This window comes from Crocuta crocuta, unplaced genomic scaffold (genome assembly GCF_008692635.1).
Source record: "Crocuta crocuta isolate KB4526 unplaced genomic scaffold, BGI_CrCroc_1.0 scaffold69, whole genome shotgun sequence".
NCBI classification, from domain to species: domain Eukaryota; kingdom Metazoa; phylum Chordata; class Mammalia; order Carnivora; family Hyaenidae; genus Crocuta; species Crocuta crocuta.
Window position 1 is genome coordinate 222,726 of NW_027551576.1, and position 20,575 is coordinate 243,300.

Here is a 20,575-nt window from a genome sequence, read left to right on the forward strand (position 1 = left end):
ACAAGTGGTAAAAGAACACAGGTAACTTACCAACTATTATATTCATCAAAAATAACAGGTTTATGGAATTTCGGGGTTGGAAAAGATCTCAGCAAGGGTATTAACCTTCCATCTGATGCCTGAATATTATGGAAAATAAAAGGTGAACTGAATAAATAAAGATGACTTACCTCTAATATGCTAAGAGTCTACTAGAAGCATCTGGTTGTGATGGGTCCCTTTCTCACTTTGAATTCTTTTCCTGATTTCTATGGAGCTAATTACTCCAATCAAAAGGGGATCCTTTGACTTTTCAGGTTTTGTAGTCACTAAGTCCCAACAGCTATAACCAATGGATCACTACACTTCAGGACAACTTTCTACCACAGTACCACCAGCCAGTATCACGATGTACTTTATGAATTTCCAACTAGGTGATGAAATTGTATTTGAAGTGAGTCAGAGGCCTTGTTCATAGTCAAATACCGCATTTCAAAAACTCAAGACAATAATGATGACAAGATGAACTATTATTTTATGCCACTTAGAAAAAACCTGATAACCCTTTTCTCTCATTAATTTGTGAAAGATATTTTAAATGACAAACCAATGATATGCTAACAATGCATGTAACTCAAATTATAACAGTATGGGAAGCCATGATGCTCATGAACTGGTAAGTATATCAGGACTACAACCTAGCTGGTAACAACTTTAAGATGCCATTGATTACAATATACATCACAATTTTAGGCATTCAAACACAATTTCAGACATTAAAAGAAAATGGATGTCTTAGAAGCAATATATTATTCACTTAATAAAGCTCTAGTAGGAACAGCAGACTAGTGATAAACTCTTGGCAGGAGACTTTTTTGAAAATGAGTGACAGACTCAATTCTTAAGGACTCTGATGGGTAATAATAGGAATGACAAAAATAGTCAAATAACTATAGTACAAGATAGGATTTAATTTAGATAAACTGCTATGGAATTCAGATACCCTGCTAAAGGAATTTAGAGAAGAAGAGGAAATTACTTCCTGCTTAGTGTGAAGAATGAGAGAGAAAGACATCAGAGGAAAGGCTGAAAGAGGTCATCCAAGAACAGTCCTGAGGAACGGCTGACAGAGTAATGTCTTAGAGGAGGTAGATGAATTTATCTTAAGAAATAATGTCTCCTTGATTGCAGCATTATTTACAATAGCCAAGTTATGGAAGCGGCCCAAATGTCCATCAACTGATGAATCGATAAAGACCTGGTGCACATATATATACAATGGAGTATTATTCAGCCATAAAAAAAGAATGAAATCTTGCCATCTGCAATAAGAGATGGAGCTAGAGAGTATTACGCAAAACAAAATAAGTCAAAGAAAGACACATGCTATAGGACTTCATTCATATGTGTAATTCAAGAAATAAAACAAAGGAACAACAACAAAAAAAGAGAGATACAAACCAAGAAAGAGATTCTACAGAGAACAAACTGATGGTTATCAGAGGGGAGGTAAGTGGGGAGATGCACGAAATAGGTGAAGGGGATTAAAGAGAACACTTATCAGGGCACCTGGGTGGCTCAGGTAGTTAAGTGTCCAACTCTTTTTGTTTTTTTAATCTTTATTTTTGAGAGATAGAGAGAGAGACAGAGTGCAAGCGGGGGAGGAACAGAGAAAGAGAGGCAGACATAGAATCCAAAGCAAGCTCCAGTCTCCAAGTCGTCAGCACAGAGCCTGATGAGGGGCTGGAACTCAGGAACCAAAAGATCATGACCTGAGCCAAAGTCAGACGCTTAACCAAGTGAGCCACCCAGGCTCCCCAAGTGTCTGACTCTTGAGTTTGGTTCAGGTCATGACCTCAGGGTAATGAGATCAAGCCCCTGCGTTAAGCTCTGCACTAAGCGTGGAGTCTGCTCAAAATTCTCTCTCTCCACCCCTTCCCTATGCTCTCTCCCTAAAAAGAAAGAAAGAAAAAAAATGAGTACACTTATCATGATGAGTACTGAGTAATGCAGAACTGGTGGATCATATTATACACCTGAAACTAATATAACACCATATGTTAACTACATTGGAATCAAAATTGAAAACAGAATAATTTTCTAAATGTCTCTTTCTCATTAAGGAAATTATTTAGAAATGTCTTTAAAAAATTGTTTTTCTGTTATCATAAATAGGAAAGAGGCCAGAAATTACAAGAAACCTTAAAACGGAAGGCAGGGCTGGAGGCAGGTCTGATTGGCTGGCGGCGGTGAACCGCGAGGCACGGTATCCACTGAAGACGAGGACACAGACACAAGCAATGGGTGTGGACTAGGCGGCATGGGACATGCAGTAGAGAGTAACTGAGGACTCTGTCCCCGTAGGAACACCCAGCTGAGGCTGAATAAAATGAAAGGCTCACACCTTTCTCTAGCAAAGTTCAGAACAGAAATGGGGGGGGGGGGGGGCCGGAGGGGGGANAAGGAAGGAGATGCAGCATCCAGCCACAGAGTCCCAACGTGTGCAGCATTACTGAAGGCGATGTAAGTGACCCCATCTTTATAAAGTAAAATAGTCACAAATTTATCAAAGATTCTCAGATCAATGACCTGATTTCATCTTCCCCACAGAGCTGAGATAATAAGATGTTTTTATGTTTTTCACAGATATGGAAAGACTTCAGAAGACGGATCTCAAGTCACCCAGCAGATCCCACTGCACAGCCAGCAGGTGTAAGCCTCCTCCTCCTCCCCCTCCTTCACACTCCCCCCTCGGCAGGCTTGTCTTGAGTCAGTTGCCCAGGGGTCTGTCCTCATATCAAGGCAAATAGCACCAATACAGGCTCGCTTCATTCTCACACTCCCTTTGGCCTTCGTTTCTGGGTATTATAGAAGGAACACACTCTGTCTCTTAAACTTCAAAATCTTAGATAGATAAAATGACAGGACAAATAAAAAGAGGAGTGTAAAAAAGAATTTAAATAAGATAAAAAATTTAAAGATTAAAACACATTTAGTATTTACTATGTATAGACCAGTTACTCAAACTGCCTGCTTTCTTAGGGCAAGCCAAACAAATCCTCATATACGGTCTCTAAAGCTATGCTTCCAAAGTGTAGAGGCAAACTCAATGTTTCTTTTTCCTTGTAAGATTCCAATTTAAAAAAAACCCAAATGTCCATGAGCTAATACATGGATAATAAAATGTGTATCCACACAACAGAATTAATATGCCACAGTGTAAAGGGACACATGTCACAACATGTATGAACCTCAAAAACATTATGCTAAGTGACAGAAGCCAGTCACAAAAGGCTGTTTGATACTGTTTGATCCCACTGGTATGGACTGTCCCGAGTAGGCGTATGGATCAAGACGGAACGGAGATGAGTGGCTGCGGGCAGAGCTGGGAGGAAGCGGGAAGTGACTGCTAATGAGTATGAGGGTTCTTTCTGGGGTGATGAAAATGTTCTAACATTGTAGTGACAGCTGTACGATTTTGTGAACATGCCAAAGACCATGAAATTGTTTACTTACACACGCAAATTGCACAGTATGTAAATTATATCTCCATAAAGCCACTAATGTGCATAATGAAGAGGGAGTTCCACTGGATACAGGTGCATGTGTGCGGAGAGACACACACACATACACACACACACACGTACAGAACTAAACAAAATGTGAAACAATATAAGAGCTTACCTTAAAGACATTTCTTAGTGGTTGTTGGTAATGCTAATTCATATTTTGGTAATGCTAATAAATCTGGATGAGGCCAAGACCTCCAACAAACTCACGCTCCTTCCCATCCTCCCACACCAGATAAATACACATCTGGCCGCCATGTATCTCCTCCCACACTTTCTTCCATTCCCCCACCTCAAATGTGTCCCAGCTCACCCTGGCATTCGCACACATTCAGGCATTCTGTGACTCTGGTTAAAAACTAATTCTTACTCACCTGGACCCTGATTTTCCTCCATTTTTACCCTGCATTCCTGTATGATTTGTACTTGATTAAAAAAAAAAAATACTGCCTACTGGACTTGAAGGAACAGCCTGATGTGGAGAAACTGGGCAGCAGTACCACACTCTTGGACAAAAGGGACAACTCGCAGACCACCACGTGTTCTTGCCTTACCCAACTCGAGAGATGTTTTTGACCTTGAAAACATTAGGGGTGAGGTGAGAAGATTTTCCCTTCCTAATACCTGAGCCTGAATAATTTGAAACCATTTCCTAAGAATCCCTGGAAAACAGAGGGGTTTGAGGTATACTCTTCTTATAAAAAAATTCCTCTTAATTTGATGTTTTAGATTAGACAATCTATCATTCTAGAGCACTGTTAATTTTTAAATGAAGAAATATCAAAGATTAAATAATGTCTAAGACACATTGACACAATGGTTGTAGCATTTAAAATTGGTATAATTCACTCAGAAGGCAGCAACACCTACCATGGTCAAAACGGTGTTAAAAATAAATAATTTATTAGAAACAAAAGGGTCTATAAGGAGAGAGTTTAATCACAGCTTTGGGTGTGTAAGTAGAACACTGGGGAAAATGTAGATATCGAACAGAAACTGAAGGGGTTGGGTCAATTATGATACAGAACCATCAGAGAGCTCTGTACCCACTAAAAAAAGAGCTACAAAGATGAGGTAGAAACATGGGTACAAACAGTTTATGAAATAAAGTGAATGTCAGAACACAAAAATTATATAAATACATACATACACACACTCATATATATAATGATTTTACACTAGATCATCTTCTAAAGTATATCGTCTTTTAAAAGTATCATTTAAAGAATGACTCACCTGCAAGTCTCTCCTTTTTAAAGCTTTCCCATCTGTTCTTACTTTCTCAATTATGTTTTTCTTGTTTGTTTTTCTCTCCTCTACACTATCTTTCTGTTCATTTCTATTTTCTAATATAGTTGTCTTTACCTTCTTCATTCACTGTCTTGACAAAAACATCACTGTCTGCCATGCTTTTTTCCAACACCAGGAAAAATATCTATCTAAAGGGTACAGAGTAGGAAACAAAGCCACCCTACAGCCAATGCAATGCTGTCTCACACACTGCCTTGCTTGTTGTCACTGTGGAAGTTACAAAGCAGTAAGAAGAGACTGAAGTGGAAGAGACTGAACCGCCCCATGCCTCAAAGTTACTTTTTAATTGTTCTTGCCTTTCTCTCTTAGGTGCACAGGAACAGAAAATAGAAATTTACAATAACTGGGTACTGCAGATTTCTTACCTATTGAATGAGTCCGAGTCTGATGAAGAAAGAGCTTCTTCTTGAATATCAGTACAACTGGAAGAATCATCTGGTCTGTCAGGCTCCATTCTCCCTGGAGATTCCAGCTTTGACTGAGGGAAGTGGTTTGTTATGGGGAGAATATCTGAGAATTTCATTTTTTTATCTTCCTGTTCTAAAAAGGTAATAGAAAAAGAAACATTTAAGAGTACCATAAAATCTACAACCTCTGTATATTATTTCTACAACATTTAATATTACTGTTTATACTCAGTAAAATGGAAGTTTATATAAAATTGAATCCAAAACCCCAGTGACAGAGAAAAAGAATCATCAATCATCACTCCCGTGTGCCATCCAATTATAATGCCCATCCCATGCACTTCCAGATTAATTAATTTGAAACCAAAATTTCCTTTTAAAATCAGGAGTAGTGAACTGTGTAATTCTAATGAAGCTTCTATTTATAGTACTACTAAAAAATTCCTGCATATTTCACAGATCAGAGAACACCCACCAACATATGAAGCACAGTAAAAGAACATTAGAGATTCGATATATATCACTGAGTGCTATGTGGTAGTGAACCATCTGGAAATTTCTCTTAGTCTGTTAAATGGAATCTAATAATTTACTATGGAAAAGGAAAATTAGTCAGATATTACCAGTATTTCCCTTTGATCCAATACATGTCACATTTCTATGTATCCCTTGTCATAACCTCAATTTCTCAGGTCTCCTGTTGCAGATAAAAATAAGGGAAGCTGGAGGCATGCACACAGGGTTGGCAAGAATGTGACATAACAGGGACGACGAAATATGTCCCAATACGAGTGCAGAAATAATCCCCACGGAGGGGTTCCTCAGTGCCTGGGACTCTCCCTCACGGTCTGTTTTAGGACTCTGCTAGGATTTCAGCTGCACTTCTTTAAGCTTCAGGAACTTAGTAAGTCCTTAGCAGGCAAGCCACATGTGCTAATAGTGTAGCACCCCTTTCATGAGTTTCCTCCCAAAGAAGCAGCGCTCTCACACATCAATCACCCAGGGTGCCTGCAGACACATGTGATCGACAAAAGACACTAAGGAGAATTGCCAAGGTTTTGTTATAAAGAGAAAATTTATAGTAAAGAATAAGACAGATTCTTTAAAAACAAAAACAAAAAAACCTTTCCAAGTCCACACAGTCGAAAGTTTTCCAAGATTTTTCCAGAAATAATAAGTTTTTCTTATACTGAAGAACAGCATAGGTCACAAAAGTACAGTTAAAAAAAAAAAAAAAACTCTTGATGTTGCCTGGCTTTCAATAAGTAAACCATTACCTCTAATGTTTATCTGGGAAAAGAAAAAAAATGCTAACCACAACAACCATCCAGGCGCTCCAGGACCTCCTCTTGTAAACAGACCCCCATGATCACATTAGAAAGAATCAAGCACCTGGTAAACCCAGGGAACCCAGGCAATCCAACACTCCCTGGCCAGGAGAATGCAAGCAAGCTCACAAACCAGAGAGCGGGAATTCTTAAAACTTATCTTTCCTTAAAACTCTCTTTTATTTTTGCACCTGATTTATAATCATCTTTTACTTCTTCCCATCTTATATAACTTCTGCAAGATAAATTCCCTCTTGGGGACAAATATCATTCAACAATTTGTGGGCACTGAAAGTCAGTCATCTTTCATGTATCTATCCATCCACAGATGTCAGAACAGGACGTCAAACAGAGCCTCCAAATATGAGGCTCCGGCATTAAACCTCCTCAGAGACATGCAACAAAAACAGATGAAGGAAAAAACAACAGATGAGGGATTTACTTGAGAGAACATGTACCTTGCTGGCTTATATTGGCACTTCAGTGAGTAAGTTTATCCGAAAGGGCAAAAATCACACTGTAGGATGCTATACAAAGCTCAACTCTTCAGTAAGCCTGTGCTCGTCTGTCTGTCTCCTCTCTCTCACACTCTCCAGCCCCCTCGGTCATGGGCATTCACGCACAACAATCTACTAGCAGCAATCAGCTCTGCAGGCCACGGACAGTAGTATTTACAGGCATATACTCATAAAGGGCACAACCCTGAGTATAAGCAACTAATCGTTTTCAAGATACATCCAACCAATAGCCAAAACGTTCTCCAGATTAGGATATTAAGCCAGATTTTTTCAGGAGCTAAACTGCTAAGGCAATCCTTTGACAATGGCACAAACACACATTCAAGTTGTTCACAAAGAACATGAAGGTTTATACTCACGCAGCAACCTACTAAATGACACCAGAAGAACTTTGGAAAAAAAAAAAAGAATGCGATAGCACATAAAAAAATAAAAGACTTAGGGATAAATCCAACCAAGGAGGTGAAAAATTTAAACAGTGAAAACTATAAAACATTGTTGAAAGAAATTAAAGACATAAATAAATGAAAGACATCCTATGTTCACAATCTAGAAGACAGTATTATTAAGATATTGGAAGTTACCAATGTAGTCTATAGTTTCAATTCAATCCCAATGCTACTTTTTGCAGAAGCAGAAAAATTCATCCTAAAATATACATGGACTCTCCAGGGACCCAAATAGTCAAAACAATCTTGAAAAGGAAGAATAAATTTGGAGGACTCATACCTCCTGACTTCGAAATTTATAACAAAGCTACCATAATTAAAAGAGTATAGTACAGACATAAGAAGAGACCTTTAGACCAACAGAAAAGAACAGTGAGTATAAAAATAAACCCTCACATGTAGAGTCAACTGACTTTCAACAAGGATATAAGAGCATTCAGTGTGGAAAAGATAGTCTTTTTAACAATTGGCGCTTTATCTATATATAAAAGTATCAAACTATGGACTCTTACCTTACATCACACACAAAAATTAATTTAAAAGGGATCACAGACCTAAACATTAAGAGCTAAAACAAGAAAACTCTTAGGAAAAAACAAAGAGGAAAATCTTCATGAATGATTCAGCAACAATTTCATGGATATAACACCAAAAGCACAGGCAACAAAAGAAAGAATGAATATGCCAGACTACATTAAAATCAAGCAGCTTTGTGCATCAAAAGAAACTATGAAGAAAGCAAAGAGACAACTGAGAAAAATGCTTATAAATACTTGCAATTCATATTCATGAAAAAGGGTTAATATCCAGAATATATAAAGAATTCCTAAAACAACAACAAAAAACCAATCAACCCAATTGAAAAATAAGCAGAGCATGAACAGACATTTCTCCAAAGAAGAAAAACACATAGCCAATAAGCATGTAAAAAGATACTCCACATTACTAGTCATTAGGAAAATGTAAATCAAACCATATCACTTCTTATCTACCCTAAAAGCTTATGTTAAAAAAAAAAAAAAAAAGGAAAATAACAGGGGTTGGCAAGGATATGTAGAAACTAGAATCCTTAAGCATTGCTGGTAAGAATATAAAAGGGTGCAGCCACTTGAAAACAGCTTGGTGGTTTTTCAAAAGGTAAACACAGAATTACCATACAAATCAGAAAGTCAACTCTTAGGTATATACCCAAAAGAACGGAAAGCAGAGACTTGAACAAATATTTGAACACTAATGTTCATAGCAGCATCATTCACAGTAGCCCACATGTGAAAATAACCCATTACAGATGAACAGATAAACAAAATGTGGCATACACATACAATGGAATATGTGGCCATAAAAAGCAATGACATTTTGATAGAAGCTATAACATGAGGACCTTGAAAATATGCTTATTAGTGAAATAAGTTGACAGAGAAGGACAAATATCAATGACTCCACTTACAAGAGATACCTAGAATAAGTAAATTTCACAAAAAAGTAGAGACTACCAGGGTCTGGCTGGGTAAGGGGAAGAGGGTTATTGTTATTTTTAATGGGTACAGATTTTATGCTGGATGATTAAAAAGTTTTGGGTGTAGACAGTGGTGGTGACTATTTTTTAAAAAATTTTTAGGGTGCATTTTTGAGAGAGAGAGAGAGAGAGAGAGACAGAGCATGAGCTGGGGAGGAGCAGAAAGAGAGGGAGAGGAAGACGCAGAATCTGAAGGAGGCTCCAGGCTCTGAGCTGCCATGAACCACAAGATCGTGACCCGAGCTGACATTGGACACTTAACCAACTGAGCCACCCAGGCACGCCCCAGTGGTAGTGACTGTTATAAAACATTCTGAATATATTTAATGCTACTGAATTGTACATTTATGAATAGTTAAAATGATAAATATTATGTATAGTTTGTCATGATAAAGAAAAAAATAAGGAATTTTCTTGTGCACTTCTCTCCATTATGACTCTGTTTTGTTCACTGGTCCAAATAAAGCCCTGGCAATAGAAATATAATATTAATCTCAAATTTTAAAATGGATCAAAATTAAGGAATGTGCTACATATACGCACACCAAGTATATAGGCTTCAGATGTTTTAGCCAAACATTCCATCCCAAAATAAATACCAGTGACCTATAACGAAAATTATGCTAGAATAAAATTATTTGTAGGATATCTGAAGATATACAGCAATAAATCCTATACTTAGAAAACATCCTCAGGCTGAAACAACTAAGAAACTTCTGATTTATGAATAAATGAAAGATTTCATAAATTTGTCTTCAAGACAGTCTTGTAATCATTTTCCCTACAGTAATAAACTGAGTTTACATTCAACAACTGCTATATGTCTACAGATATTTTTTTCCCATTTCAGATACTTAATAAAAAAGTAAATTCCTGTGATTTTCTTTTCTTTTTATATTAAAAATGAACAGTGAAATTCCACATATTTCTGTTTTTAATTAAAAACTCTTACCCGTGCATAATAGCTTTTCTGTAGATTCATCTTCTTTTCTCATTACTTTTTTGGCTGGCGTTTCAACAGTTTTCTTGTATCCTTTTTTGGCCTGATCCACCAGAAGCCGAAATTCATTCTGATGTTTTTTACCTAAAATTCAGAAGATCTTCTCAGTAAAGCAAGGTTATGTTTGTTATGCTGGCACATGGAGAATCAACAAGTGTACAGGCTTGCTCAAGAACCACATCCTTGGAAAGCACCTGCCGTAAACCTAAAAGCTGGGAACCACACAAATACAAAGGGCTGGGGGTCGCGGAAGCCTCTCCTTCTCTCCTTCCTCAGATACAAACATGGAAACAGGATATTCCTACTTTGCTACTGCAGGTTTTTCCCAAACCCCTTACTCTGAAGGGCTTTTGATGAAGCACAAAAGACACCACTTTCATAAATAATTCCAAAAGACACCATTCTAACTCCCAAGAAACAAAAGAGTACTACTAACATGAAGAACATTAAGTGACTATAAGCGCAGAAGCCTTGAGGAGAGCTGGGTTATAAAAACAAAGAAAATCCATTCCAATTCCCTCTTTTTTCCTTTACGTTTCTTGCCTGTTTCCCATCAAGATGCNATCTGCTACTTTGGAAGCAGCTGTACTCCCCACGATACCACCACTGCTGCATAGAACACCTGCTGCTTTCATATCTCTGAAGACAACGTAAGCCTGATCTCTAGGTCACCATTATTATTGTACATTAACTTGCTCAATAAAGAATCACCAGTCATTGCTACAGCACAGGCTTCAGGACATCTCTCTGTGATTCTGAACTGTGGTGCAAATAGCTGAGGATGCATTTTACTTATCTAGCACCCTCAAACACCTAAGACATGGCTCAAAATGATGCCAAAAATCCTGTAAAAATGTATTTTAGAAAGACTCATACTGCAGGGGCGCCTGGGTGGCTTAGTTGGTTAAGCGTCCGACTTTCGCTTAGGTCATGATCTCGCGGTTTGTGGGTTCGAGCCCCGCGTCGGGCTCTGTGCTGACTGCCAGCTCAGAGCCTGGAGCCTGTTTCAGTCTGTGACTCCCTCTCTCTCTGACCCTCCCCTGCTCACGCTGCCTCTCTCTCTCTCTCTCCTAGAAATAAATAAAAGATTAAAAAAAAAAAGACTCATACTGCAAATAGTTAAAGTTCTGAGATTTACAGATACAGTAACCAACATTTTCCCTGTGGCACACACTAAGAACAATTGAGTGTAGGAAAAAATGTGTGCTTTTATTGAAAACTATGCATTTTCTAGAGCTCTCCTTCCAAGATTCCAAGCATTCACTGCCTCTGTGCTCTCTAAAGTGTAGAGAACTGATGTCAATGGAAAATAATTCTTGTCTATAGACATGCAAAATCCTGTCTGGTGAAGGTTCAGTTGACTTCTCTCTCCACTGTGGAAGAAGCCAGTTTTGTCTCTATTTGCACATTGATTTCAATAGACCTGATCTATAAATGTGACTGTTCTTTGGACACTAGGGAGAGGCTGCTCCTAATCCCAATATATTTATGTGTATGTACATGTGAAACTCCCAGTGAAACTAACATGTTGGGTTGTAAAGTATCTGGTAAATTTTAAATTAAGAGACTGGTTAAAACTTCAGCAAAAGAAATATGGGCTGGCTACAAAGATTACTGGGAAAAGTTTGCTCTTTAGAAATAGGTGAGATCCTATCTAGGCAATAAGCCTAGGTGATTTCTTTCAGGTCCTATTTAACTCTATGCATTTGAGGATAATTATTTTGTACTTCCTTCAGCTCCCCAGAAGCAGTGGGTGAACACCACCACTGACACTATGTAGTTTGTGAGGCTAGGGTAACATAGCACCATGGGGTCTGCGTAATTTAGTCAGACCTGGTCTAGGCCATTTTCCCAGTAAGGCCACTGTGTATCTATGAATTATGGGTGTAAGAATTACTTAAGAAACTTGTTCAAGTAATCTCATTAACAGTTAAGGAGGCTTAATGACTTTCTCTTCTGAAGTAATAAAATCCCAGGTTTAAAAGAGATTTTCTTTGTTCAATCTTATTACCCCTTCAGCTAGGCTGGAAACCAAACAGTAAATGGCAGCCACTGTTCTGGCTTTGACCCTGGCTCAAAAGATGAACAATGCCAAGAGATTATGACTAATAAAATTGTTCCCATTCATCTCTTCACCTCATTTTAGGAGCTGTGCCATCTGGCAAGAAGTTCCTTAGAGTTTAAAATCTTGGTTCTGCTAATTAGATGCCCCGAATTTACCTCTTAAAAATATTAGGTGGCTGACATAATTGTGGGAACTCACGAATGCACTTTACATTCAACCAACTCATATCCTTCAAGATTTTTAATACTTGAATAATATCACCCTTTTGCCTTTCTAAGGTGAAATATCATAATCTTTTCTAGTGCTAAGTCAAGCCATTCGTTCCCTCCTTCACCACCCCTTAACTACTTTCTAAACCATCTTTTACAGCCAGAGTGTCTCTGGCTCTGCCCGTGAACTCAGCGGTACACAAGACCAGACCCAGGCTCTCTCAAGAATGGGACACTCACCCTCTACAGCGATGACACTGAGATACTCACTCATCTACTTGAAGTCACAGAACAAGTTTGGAGTCAATGTCTCTTAAAGTACAATTTCATACATTTTTTTCCCACAAACCTCCTAGGACACCCAAGCAGCTAACCCTGGATGGAGAAGAGAGTAACGGTAATGGCTAACGCTAAGGGCTTGTTCATTTAGCCCTGAACTGAACACTCTCACTTTATTTCGTGATGTAAACCTAAAATTGGCACTCAACACTGCTGTACAACTTTTCCACCTTTCTCTAGCAAACTCTGCTTTACTATTCTCCTCAATGACCATTTCAAGCTTTTGCATACCTGCGACCCCTTCCTGCTCAGCTGGCCTCACACTACTTTGAAAACACAGAAACATTCTAACAGGAACTTTATCATCTTCCAACTACCATTAATTCATCTGTGCACATACGTGCTATATTCCTTGAATTTCATGAAAAATGACTGTCCTTGCAGCAATTTAAGGCCAACCTCTATCTAACTTACGCTCTGGAGTCCATCACTAAGGCCTACTCAAATATGTAGCATCTGTAATTAACCTCTCTCTTTCTTACATCATCAATTTCCCACTCTATGCATCTTTCCCACTGGCATATAAATACGCCTGGGACTGTTCTGCTGAAAGTGAGAGTGTGGGTTATGAAAACAATTAGGTAGAGACCAGCATTTTTTCTTAGTGAAATAAAGAGTATAAAGTGCCAGAGTACATTAAAAATGGAAAAGAGTAAGCAAACGAGATGTCCTTCAGTAGCTGAATGGATGAACTATAATACATCTAGACAATGGAATATAATTCAGCACTAAAACAAAAAGCACTATCAAGCCATGAAGGAACTTTATTTTTTTTATTATTTTTTTTTACAAATAGTTTATTGTCAAATTAGTTTCCACATAACACTCAGTGCTCATACCCACAAGTGCCCTCCTCCATGCCCATCNAAGCCATGAAGGAACTTTAAATGCACATTGCCCAGTGATAGAAGACAATGTGAAAAGACTACATACTACAGGAGGCCAACTATATGACATTCTGGAAAAGGCACAACTATGGAGACAGTAAGATCAGTGGTTGCCAGGGGTTTTGTAGCCAGCAGGGTATGAACTGACAAGACGCAAAGGACTCCCTAGGGCAGCAAAAATACTCTGTAGTATATCACAGTGATGCACGTCCTGACATCTCTGTCCAGATCTATGGAATGGACAACACCAAGTGTGAACCTTCAAGTAAAGCATGGACTCTGGTGACTATGATTTCAGGGGAGGTTCATTACTGATAACACCAGAGGTGTGTGTGTGTGTGGGGGGGGGGGAGTTTGATAATGGGAGAGGCCATGCATGCATGGGGGCAGGAGATATATGGGAACTGTAACATTCCCCTGCTCTAAAAACATAAAGTCTTAAAGAGAGAGAGAGAGAGAGAGGGGGGAGAGAGAGAGATGCAGTACAGACAGCTTGGATAACCAACTGGCTTTGGAACTCAATTATCCAACTACTTACATTTTTTCAAAGTCAATAAAATTTTGAGACCAAAATGATGGATAAAAAATTTTTCTTACATTGGAGACATGTAAGGCTGGGAAGGGGGAATGTAAACATCATCTGAAAATAGCTGAATATAACCTTAAAAAAAGGGTAAATATTGCTTTCTAAAACTTTTACTTCAGTAATGTGTGTATATAGTTAGTAATGATATAAAATATAATTTTCACTGTGGGCTGCAGTCAGAAAGATCAAAAGACACTAGGTTAAGTATTTCCCAACTTGAAAAACAAACAAAACCATCTCTTGATCAACACCCACCTCCAGCCACGCCCTCATTTTTCTCTCCCTGACAGAGTAAAACCTCCCCAAGAGCTGTCCACCTTAGTCTCACTTCCTCATCTCCAGTTTCGTCTCATGGACACCCATAGCTTCTGACACCTTCCTTCTTAAGAAACTGTTCTGTGCAGGGGCGCCTGGGTGGCTCAGTAGGTTAAGTGTTCGACTTCGGCTCAGGTCATGATCTCACGGTTCATGGGTTTGAGCCTGCTTCGGGCTCTGTGCTGACAGCCAGCTCAGTGCCTGAAGCCTGTTTCAGATTCTGTGTCTCCCTCTCTCTCTGTCCCTCCCCTGCTCACACTCTCTCTCTCTCAGAAATAAATAAAAATCATGAAAAAATTAAAAAAAAAAAGACCCATCAAACTTCTGTGGAAATTAGCTTGCTGCTTCTGAGCTGTGTAATGCTTAACCAACTGAGCCACACAGGAGCCCCTAAATTAGCTACTTTTTATTTTTATTTTTTAAAAAAATTTTTTTAATGTTTTATTTATTTCTAGCAGAGAGAGAGAGAGAGACAGTGTGAGCAGGGGAGGGTCAGAGAGAGAGAGTCACAAACTCTGAAACAGGCTCCAGGCTCTGAGCTGGCAGTCAGCACAGAGCCCGATGCGGGGCTCAAACCCACGAACCGCGAGATCATGACCTGAGCGAAAGTCGGACGCTTAACCGACTAAGCCACCCGGGCACCCCAATTAGCTACTTTTTAAACAAACAGCATTTTTACTTGAAAAAACAGTAGACAAACTGATTATTTACACTTGGGTAATATATTTTCTCAAAAGGGAATGAGGGAGATTGTCACTTGAAGAAAAACAAGTGACAGCATTTGCTGCCAAAGATAGGGATAGCTTTCAAGTGAACTTCAGAACTCTGGTAACGTGTATCTGCCATTACAAGCTAACAGTTTCCCAACACTTAACTTTCCTGAGAAGACTGGTGGTGAAATTAAGGAATGCTATTCTTTTATCTTATATAGCATAAGTGAAAAATGCAAATATTTGCAACTCAGTGAACCAATATTTTCCAAATAACCAACAAGTGATGTTACAAAATCACTCATAGGTAGAAAGTCCATTCAAAGCACATGACAGGCCAGTGGATTTTTATGCGGTAGAATATATAAACTTCATTAATATGATTTCAAATTCCGTTGTAACTAACCTTTCTGAAATAACACTTGCCAACAATACCCATGATCATCTAAAAAAAAAAATCTACTGAAACACTTCCCTCTTCTCAATTACCCACCTGTTTCAGGCTGGATATTTTTCGTATGTTTTAACCAAAACAACACAAAACAACAGTTTAAATGCAGAAGCTGATATGAGAATCAAGATGTTCTCTATTAAGCAAGACATCAAAGAGATTTGTAAAAATAGAAAAGAATGCCACTCTTCTCACTAAATTTTTAAATGAGACTTCCCTGGCACAAAAACAGACACACAGACCAATGGAATAGAATTGAGAACTCAGAATTGGACCCGCAAAATATTGGCCAGCTAATCTTTGATAAAGCAGGAAAGAGTGTCCAATGGAAAAAAGACAGCCTCTTTAAGAGATGGTGCTGGAAGAACTGGACAACAACATGCAGAGGAATGAAACGAGATCATTTTCTCATACCATACACCAAAATAAACTCAAAATGGATAAAGGACCTGAATGTGAGACAGGAAACCATCCAAACCCTAGAGGGGAAAGCAGGAAACAACCTCCTTGACCTCAACTGCAGCAATTTCTTACTTGATACATTCCCAAAGGCAAGGGAATCAAGAGCAAAAATGAACTATTGGGACCTAGTCAAGATAAAAAGCTTCTGCATAGCAAAGGAAACAATCAATAAAACTTATAGGCAACCACGGAATGGGAGGAGATAGTTGCAAATGACATATCAGTTAAAGGGCTAGTATCCAAAATGTATAAGGAACTCACCAAACTCCACACCCGAAAAACAAATAATCCAATGAAGAAATGGGCAGAAGACATGGACAGACACTTCTCTGAAGAGGACATCCAGATGGCCAATAGACACATGAAATGATGCTCAGCGTCCCTCATCAGGGAAATACAAATCAAAACCACACTGAGATACAACCTCACACTGGTCAGAGTGGCTAAAAGGAGCAAATGAGAGGACTCTAGATTCTGGCAAGGATGTGGAGAAACGGGCACCCTCCTACACTGTTGGTGGGAATGTAAATGGGTACAGCCCCTCTGGAAAACAATGTGGAAGTTCCTCAAAAACTTAACAATAGAACTCCCCTATGACCCAGCAATAGCATTGCTAGGAATTTATTCAAGGGACACAGGAGTGCTGATGCATAGGGGCACATGGACCCCAATGTTCGTAGCAGCACTCTCAACAATAGCTAAAACATGGAAAGAGCCTAAGTGTCCATCAACGGACGAATGGATCAAGATGTGGTTTATCTATACAATGAAATACTACATGGCAATGAGAAAGAATGAAATCTGGCCATTTGTAGCAATGTGGATGGAACTTGAGGGTGTTATGCTGAGCGAAATAAGTCAGGCAGAGGACAGATACCAGATGTTTGCACGTATAGGTGGATTAGGAGGAACTTGATGGAGGGTCCTCCATCAAGGAGGAGAGGGGAAAAATAGTGAGGGAGAGGGAGGGAGGCAAACCATGAGAGACTCTTGAATGCCAAGAACAAACTGAGGGCAGATGGGGGTGGGGGAGGGGAAGGGGNTGAGTCCTGCGTCAGACTCTGTGCTGACAGCTCAGAGCCTGGAGCCTGCTTTGGATTCTGTTTCTCCCGCTCTCTCTCTGTCCCTCCCCTGCTCATGCTCTGTATCTTTCTCTCTCAAAAATAAATACTAAAAATTTTTTTTTTAATTATAATTTCCTAAAGACTAATGACTAATAAGATTAGCCATATATTTTCACATGGTCACTTGATATTTAAATATTTATTTTGAAGTATGCTTCAATCTTTTGCCCTTTAAAAAATATATGCCATATGCCTTATTATTGAATTTTAAAAGTTCTTTACATAATATAGATACTAGTATTTTTTTTTTAATGTTTTATTTATTTCTGAGAGAAAGAGAGATAGCGTGAGCAGGGGCGGGCCAGAGAGAGAGGGAGACACAGAACCCGAAACAGGCTCCAGGCTCTGAGCTGCCAGCACAGAGCTTGACGTGGGGCTCGAACCCATGAACCGTGAGATCGTGACCTGAGCCGAAGTCGGACACTTAACTGACTGAGCCACCCAGGCGCCCCTTTAGATACTAGTATTTTGTCAAATATAAATTTTGCAGTATTTTCTCACAATCTATGGCTTGAATTTTCATTCTCATATTTGCCTTTTAAAGGGTAAATGCTAAATTCTACTGAAATATAACATCACATTTCCTTTTAGCTTTTTCTTACACGATTCATACTAGATGCAAAAGATGACAATGTCAACTGTGAATATAAAGTTTTATTCCTTCTGTTAAAATCTGTATACTATTTACTCTTTTTTCCTTCACACTGTTTAGGACCTATAGTACAATAAAAAAGGTAAGAAAAATACATTTACCTTATTCCCAATCAGAAGAAAAGTATTTAATATTTCATCATGAAATATGATGCTAGTTTTAGGTTTCCTATAGATATTCTTTACCAGATTGAAGAAATTCTATTTTGATAAGAGTTTTTATTATAAATGGGTGTTCAATTTTGTCAAATGCTTATTCTTCATCTACTCAGAAAATCATATAGCATTTTTTTTTAGTTCCTTAATACAGTGAATTACAATGATTAATTTTCTAATTAAACCAATCTTGCATTGTTAGGATAAATCCCACTTCGTTATGATGTATTATCCTGTATATGTATTGCCAGATTTAATTTACTAACATTTTGTTAAGGATTTTTGCATCCATGTTCATGAGGAATAGTGGTCAGCACTTTTTCTTTTTAATGTTTATTTATTTTTGAGAGAGAGAAAGAGACAGAGACAGAGTACGAGTAGGGAAGGAGCACAGAGAAAGGGAGACACAGAATCTGAAGCAGACTCCGGGCTCTGAGCCATCAGCACAGAGCCCAACAGGGGGCTTGAATTCATGGACCACGAGATCATGACCTGAGCCGAAGTCAGACATTTAACGGACTGAGCCACCCAGGCACCTCATGAACTTTTATTATATCGTCTTTGGTTTTTAGTTTCATGGAAACTTCAGCCTCATAAAATGAGGAAAGAAGTATTCCTTCCATTTCAATTTTCTAGCAGAATATGTCTAAAATTAATATTATTTCCTTCCTTACATACTTCATAGAATTCACCAGTGAACCTATTTGGACCTCGGATTTTCAATTTGTCTATTATTTCTTCTTGAATAGGTTTAGTAGTTTGTGTCTTTCAAGGGAGTTGTCTATTTCATGCATTTTTTTAAAAACATAGAGATTTATTTTAGGGCTAATTGCATTAACTTAACATGACGTACCTAGTAAAGATACAAATTTCTATTGTCTCTAAACTTTTTTTTTTAAAGATATGTAAATGGGGAGCGATAGTTATATCTTTTCTTGCCTAAATCTAACTCATATTTTTCTCAGTATGGCATAATTGTTAGACATTATTCTTTTAATAGTTTAAGTTATTTTCTCTCCAGCAAATTGGCTGGTTTCCTTATTTTTGGCAATTCAGTGGTCACTTGATATGCTCTATCTTCTGCCTCAAGAAAAATTGCGTTGGCTTCCCAAATATTAATTAGGAGGCTCCCATCACACTTATCCTTCTAACAACTGAAAAACGCTGACTTTCGTTGTTCAGTCTAAGGTCCATGAATATTCTAGGCTCCTTTTCCTACTCTGGTAAGGCACAGGCCATCTCACCTGTATCTAGTGCCTCTGTACTTCATCTCCCCTCCCAAACAGATCTTTCCTGAACCTACACATTCAAAGCTTAAGAACTGAAGGAAAGGAAGGAAGGAAGGAAAGAAGAAGAAGGAAGGAAGGAAAGAAGGAAGGAAAGAAGGAAGGGGAAGAGGAAGGGGAAGGGAAGGGAAGAGAAGAGAATTCTGATAGCACAGCAAATACAATATCATGTGTGGAATATCATTTCATATTTATTAACTACCTGTTTGTCAGGTACTTAAATATAAATTTAAACTAGAAAACAACCAACCAAACAATAACAGGTACCGAAGTGACAAAACATGAATGTGCTAGCTTTAGAAACGATACATGCGAAAGCCTAATAAGGAAAAGGAAGTAAGTTGGAAGTTGGTAATAACTGATAAAATGAAGACTATTTTTGGCACAAATTTGCAAGTTACAGAAGTGCTGAAATTCTTCACACAAGTGTTGCAGTGAGTGGCCTGAGGACAAGATGGAAAGTCAGGAATGTTTCCATTTTAACTCCATTTTATTTTCACAGAGATCCTCGAGAGCAGCTAATTAATATTTTAAAGTGCTTAGTGATAAGCTCAAAGAAGAATGTTAGAAATCAAAAAGCAGGCGCACAGAGTTACAAGAAAGGTCACTGAGTAAACAACTAACATTCAGTTACTTAAGTAATAGACAAGAAAAGTTTCTATCTAACATTATAAGAACTTATTTTAAAAAATTACTTAAGAAAAATTATTTAAGATGAACCCGCAACCCAAGCTCTCTACAAATAAAGAAAATGCCACACAACTTACGATATTTACTGTGAATTTCATCTATTTCTTTTTCCGTTTGGTCCTTTGTAAAAACCATTATCTAAAATAATCCAAAAGATCTTAATTAAAAATTCAAAAAGTGACAAAAACTGAAGTTAGTACTACAAATGTTAAAATTGGGGAAAATAACCTCTTATCTCTGTTACATATAAACCTAGGAAGAGTAACTGCCGTGTACTTCCTTTGAATATCATAAGTAGTATACCTGTTACTCATTACTGTTTTCTCATCTGTAGAAAATGCAACACTAATATTCATATTAACACTAACATGAAGTAGTAACACAATGATCAGTTAAATTTATTTTCAATAATTAATTTTTCATATTCATTAATACAACAGGTAACACTTGAAACTACAAGTCTGAAAAAGTATTTAGCAGATCATTAATAAGGCAGATTTTCTTATCTGACTTCTCCTGTTTCCAACCTAACCTCGACAAGTCTACTGGAAAGGTAATAAATGAAGA

General features: G+C 38.1%; 1 protein-coding gene across 1 annotated transcript in view; it reads right to left on the bottom strand.

Moving 5' to 3' along the window:
- Positions 1-20,575, bottom strand: part of RAD18 (RAD18 E3 ubiquitin protein ligase) — a 104,133-nt gene that overhangs the window by 30,181 nt on the left and 53,377 nt on the right. The window contains exons 9-11 of the mRNA XM_077751482.1: positions 20,086-20,146; positions 10,030-10,161; positions 5,225-5,399 (exon numbers count right to left, since the gene is read on the bottom strand). Of these exons, the coding sequence (XP_077607608.1) occupies positions 5,225-5,399; positions 10,030-10,161; positions 20,086-20,146 (368 nt within the window). The remainder of the gene's footprint in view (positions 1-5,224; positions 5,400-10,029; positions 10,162-20,085; positions 20,147-20,575) is intronic.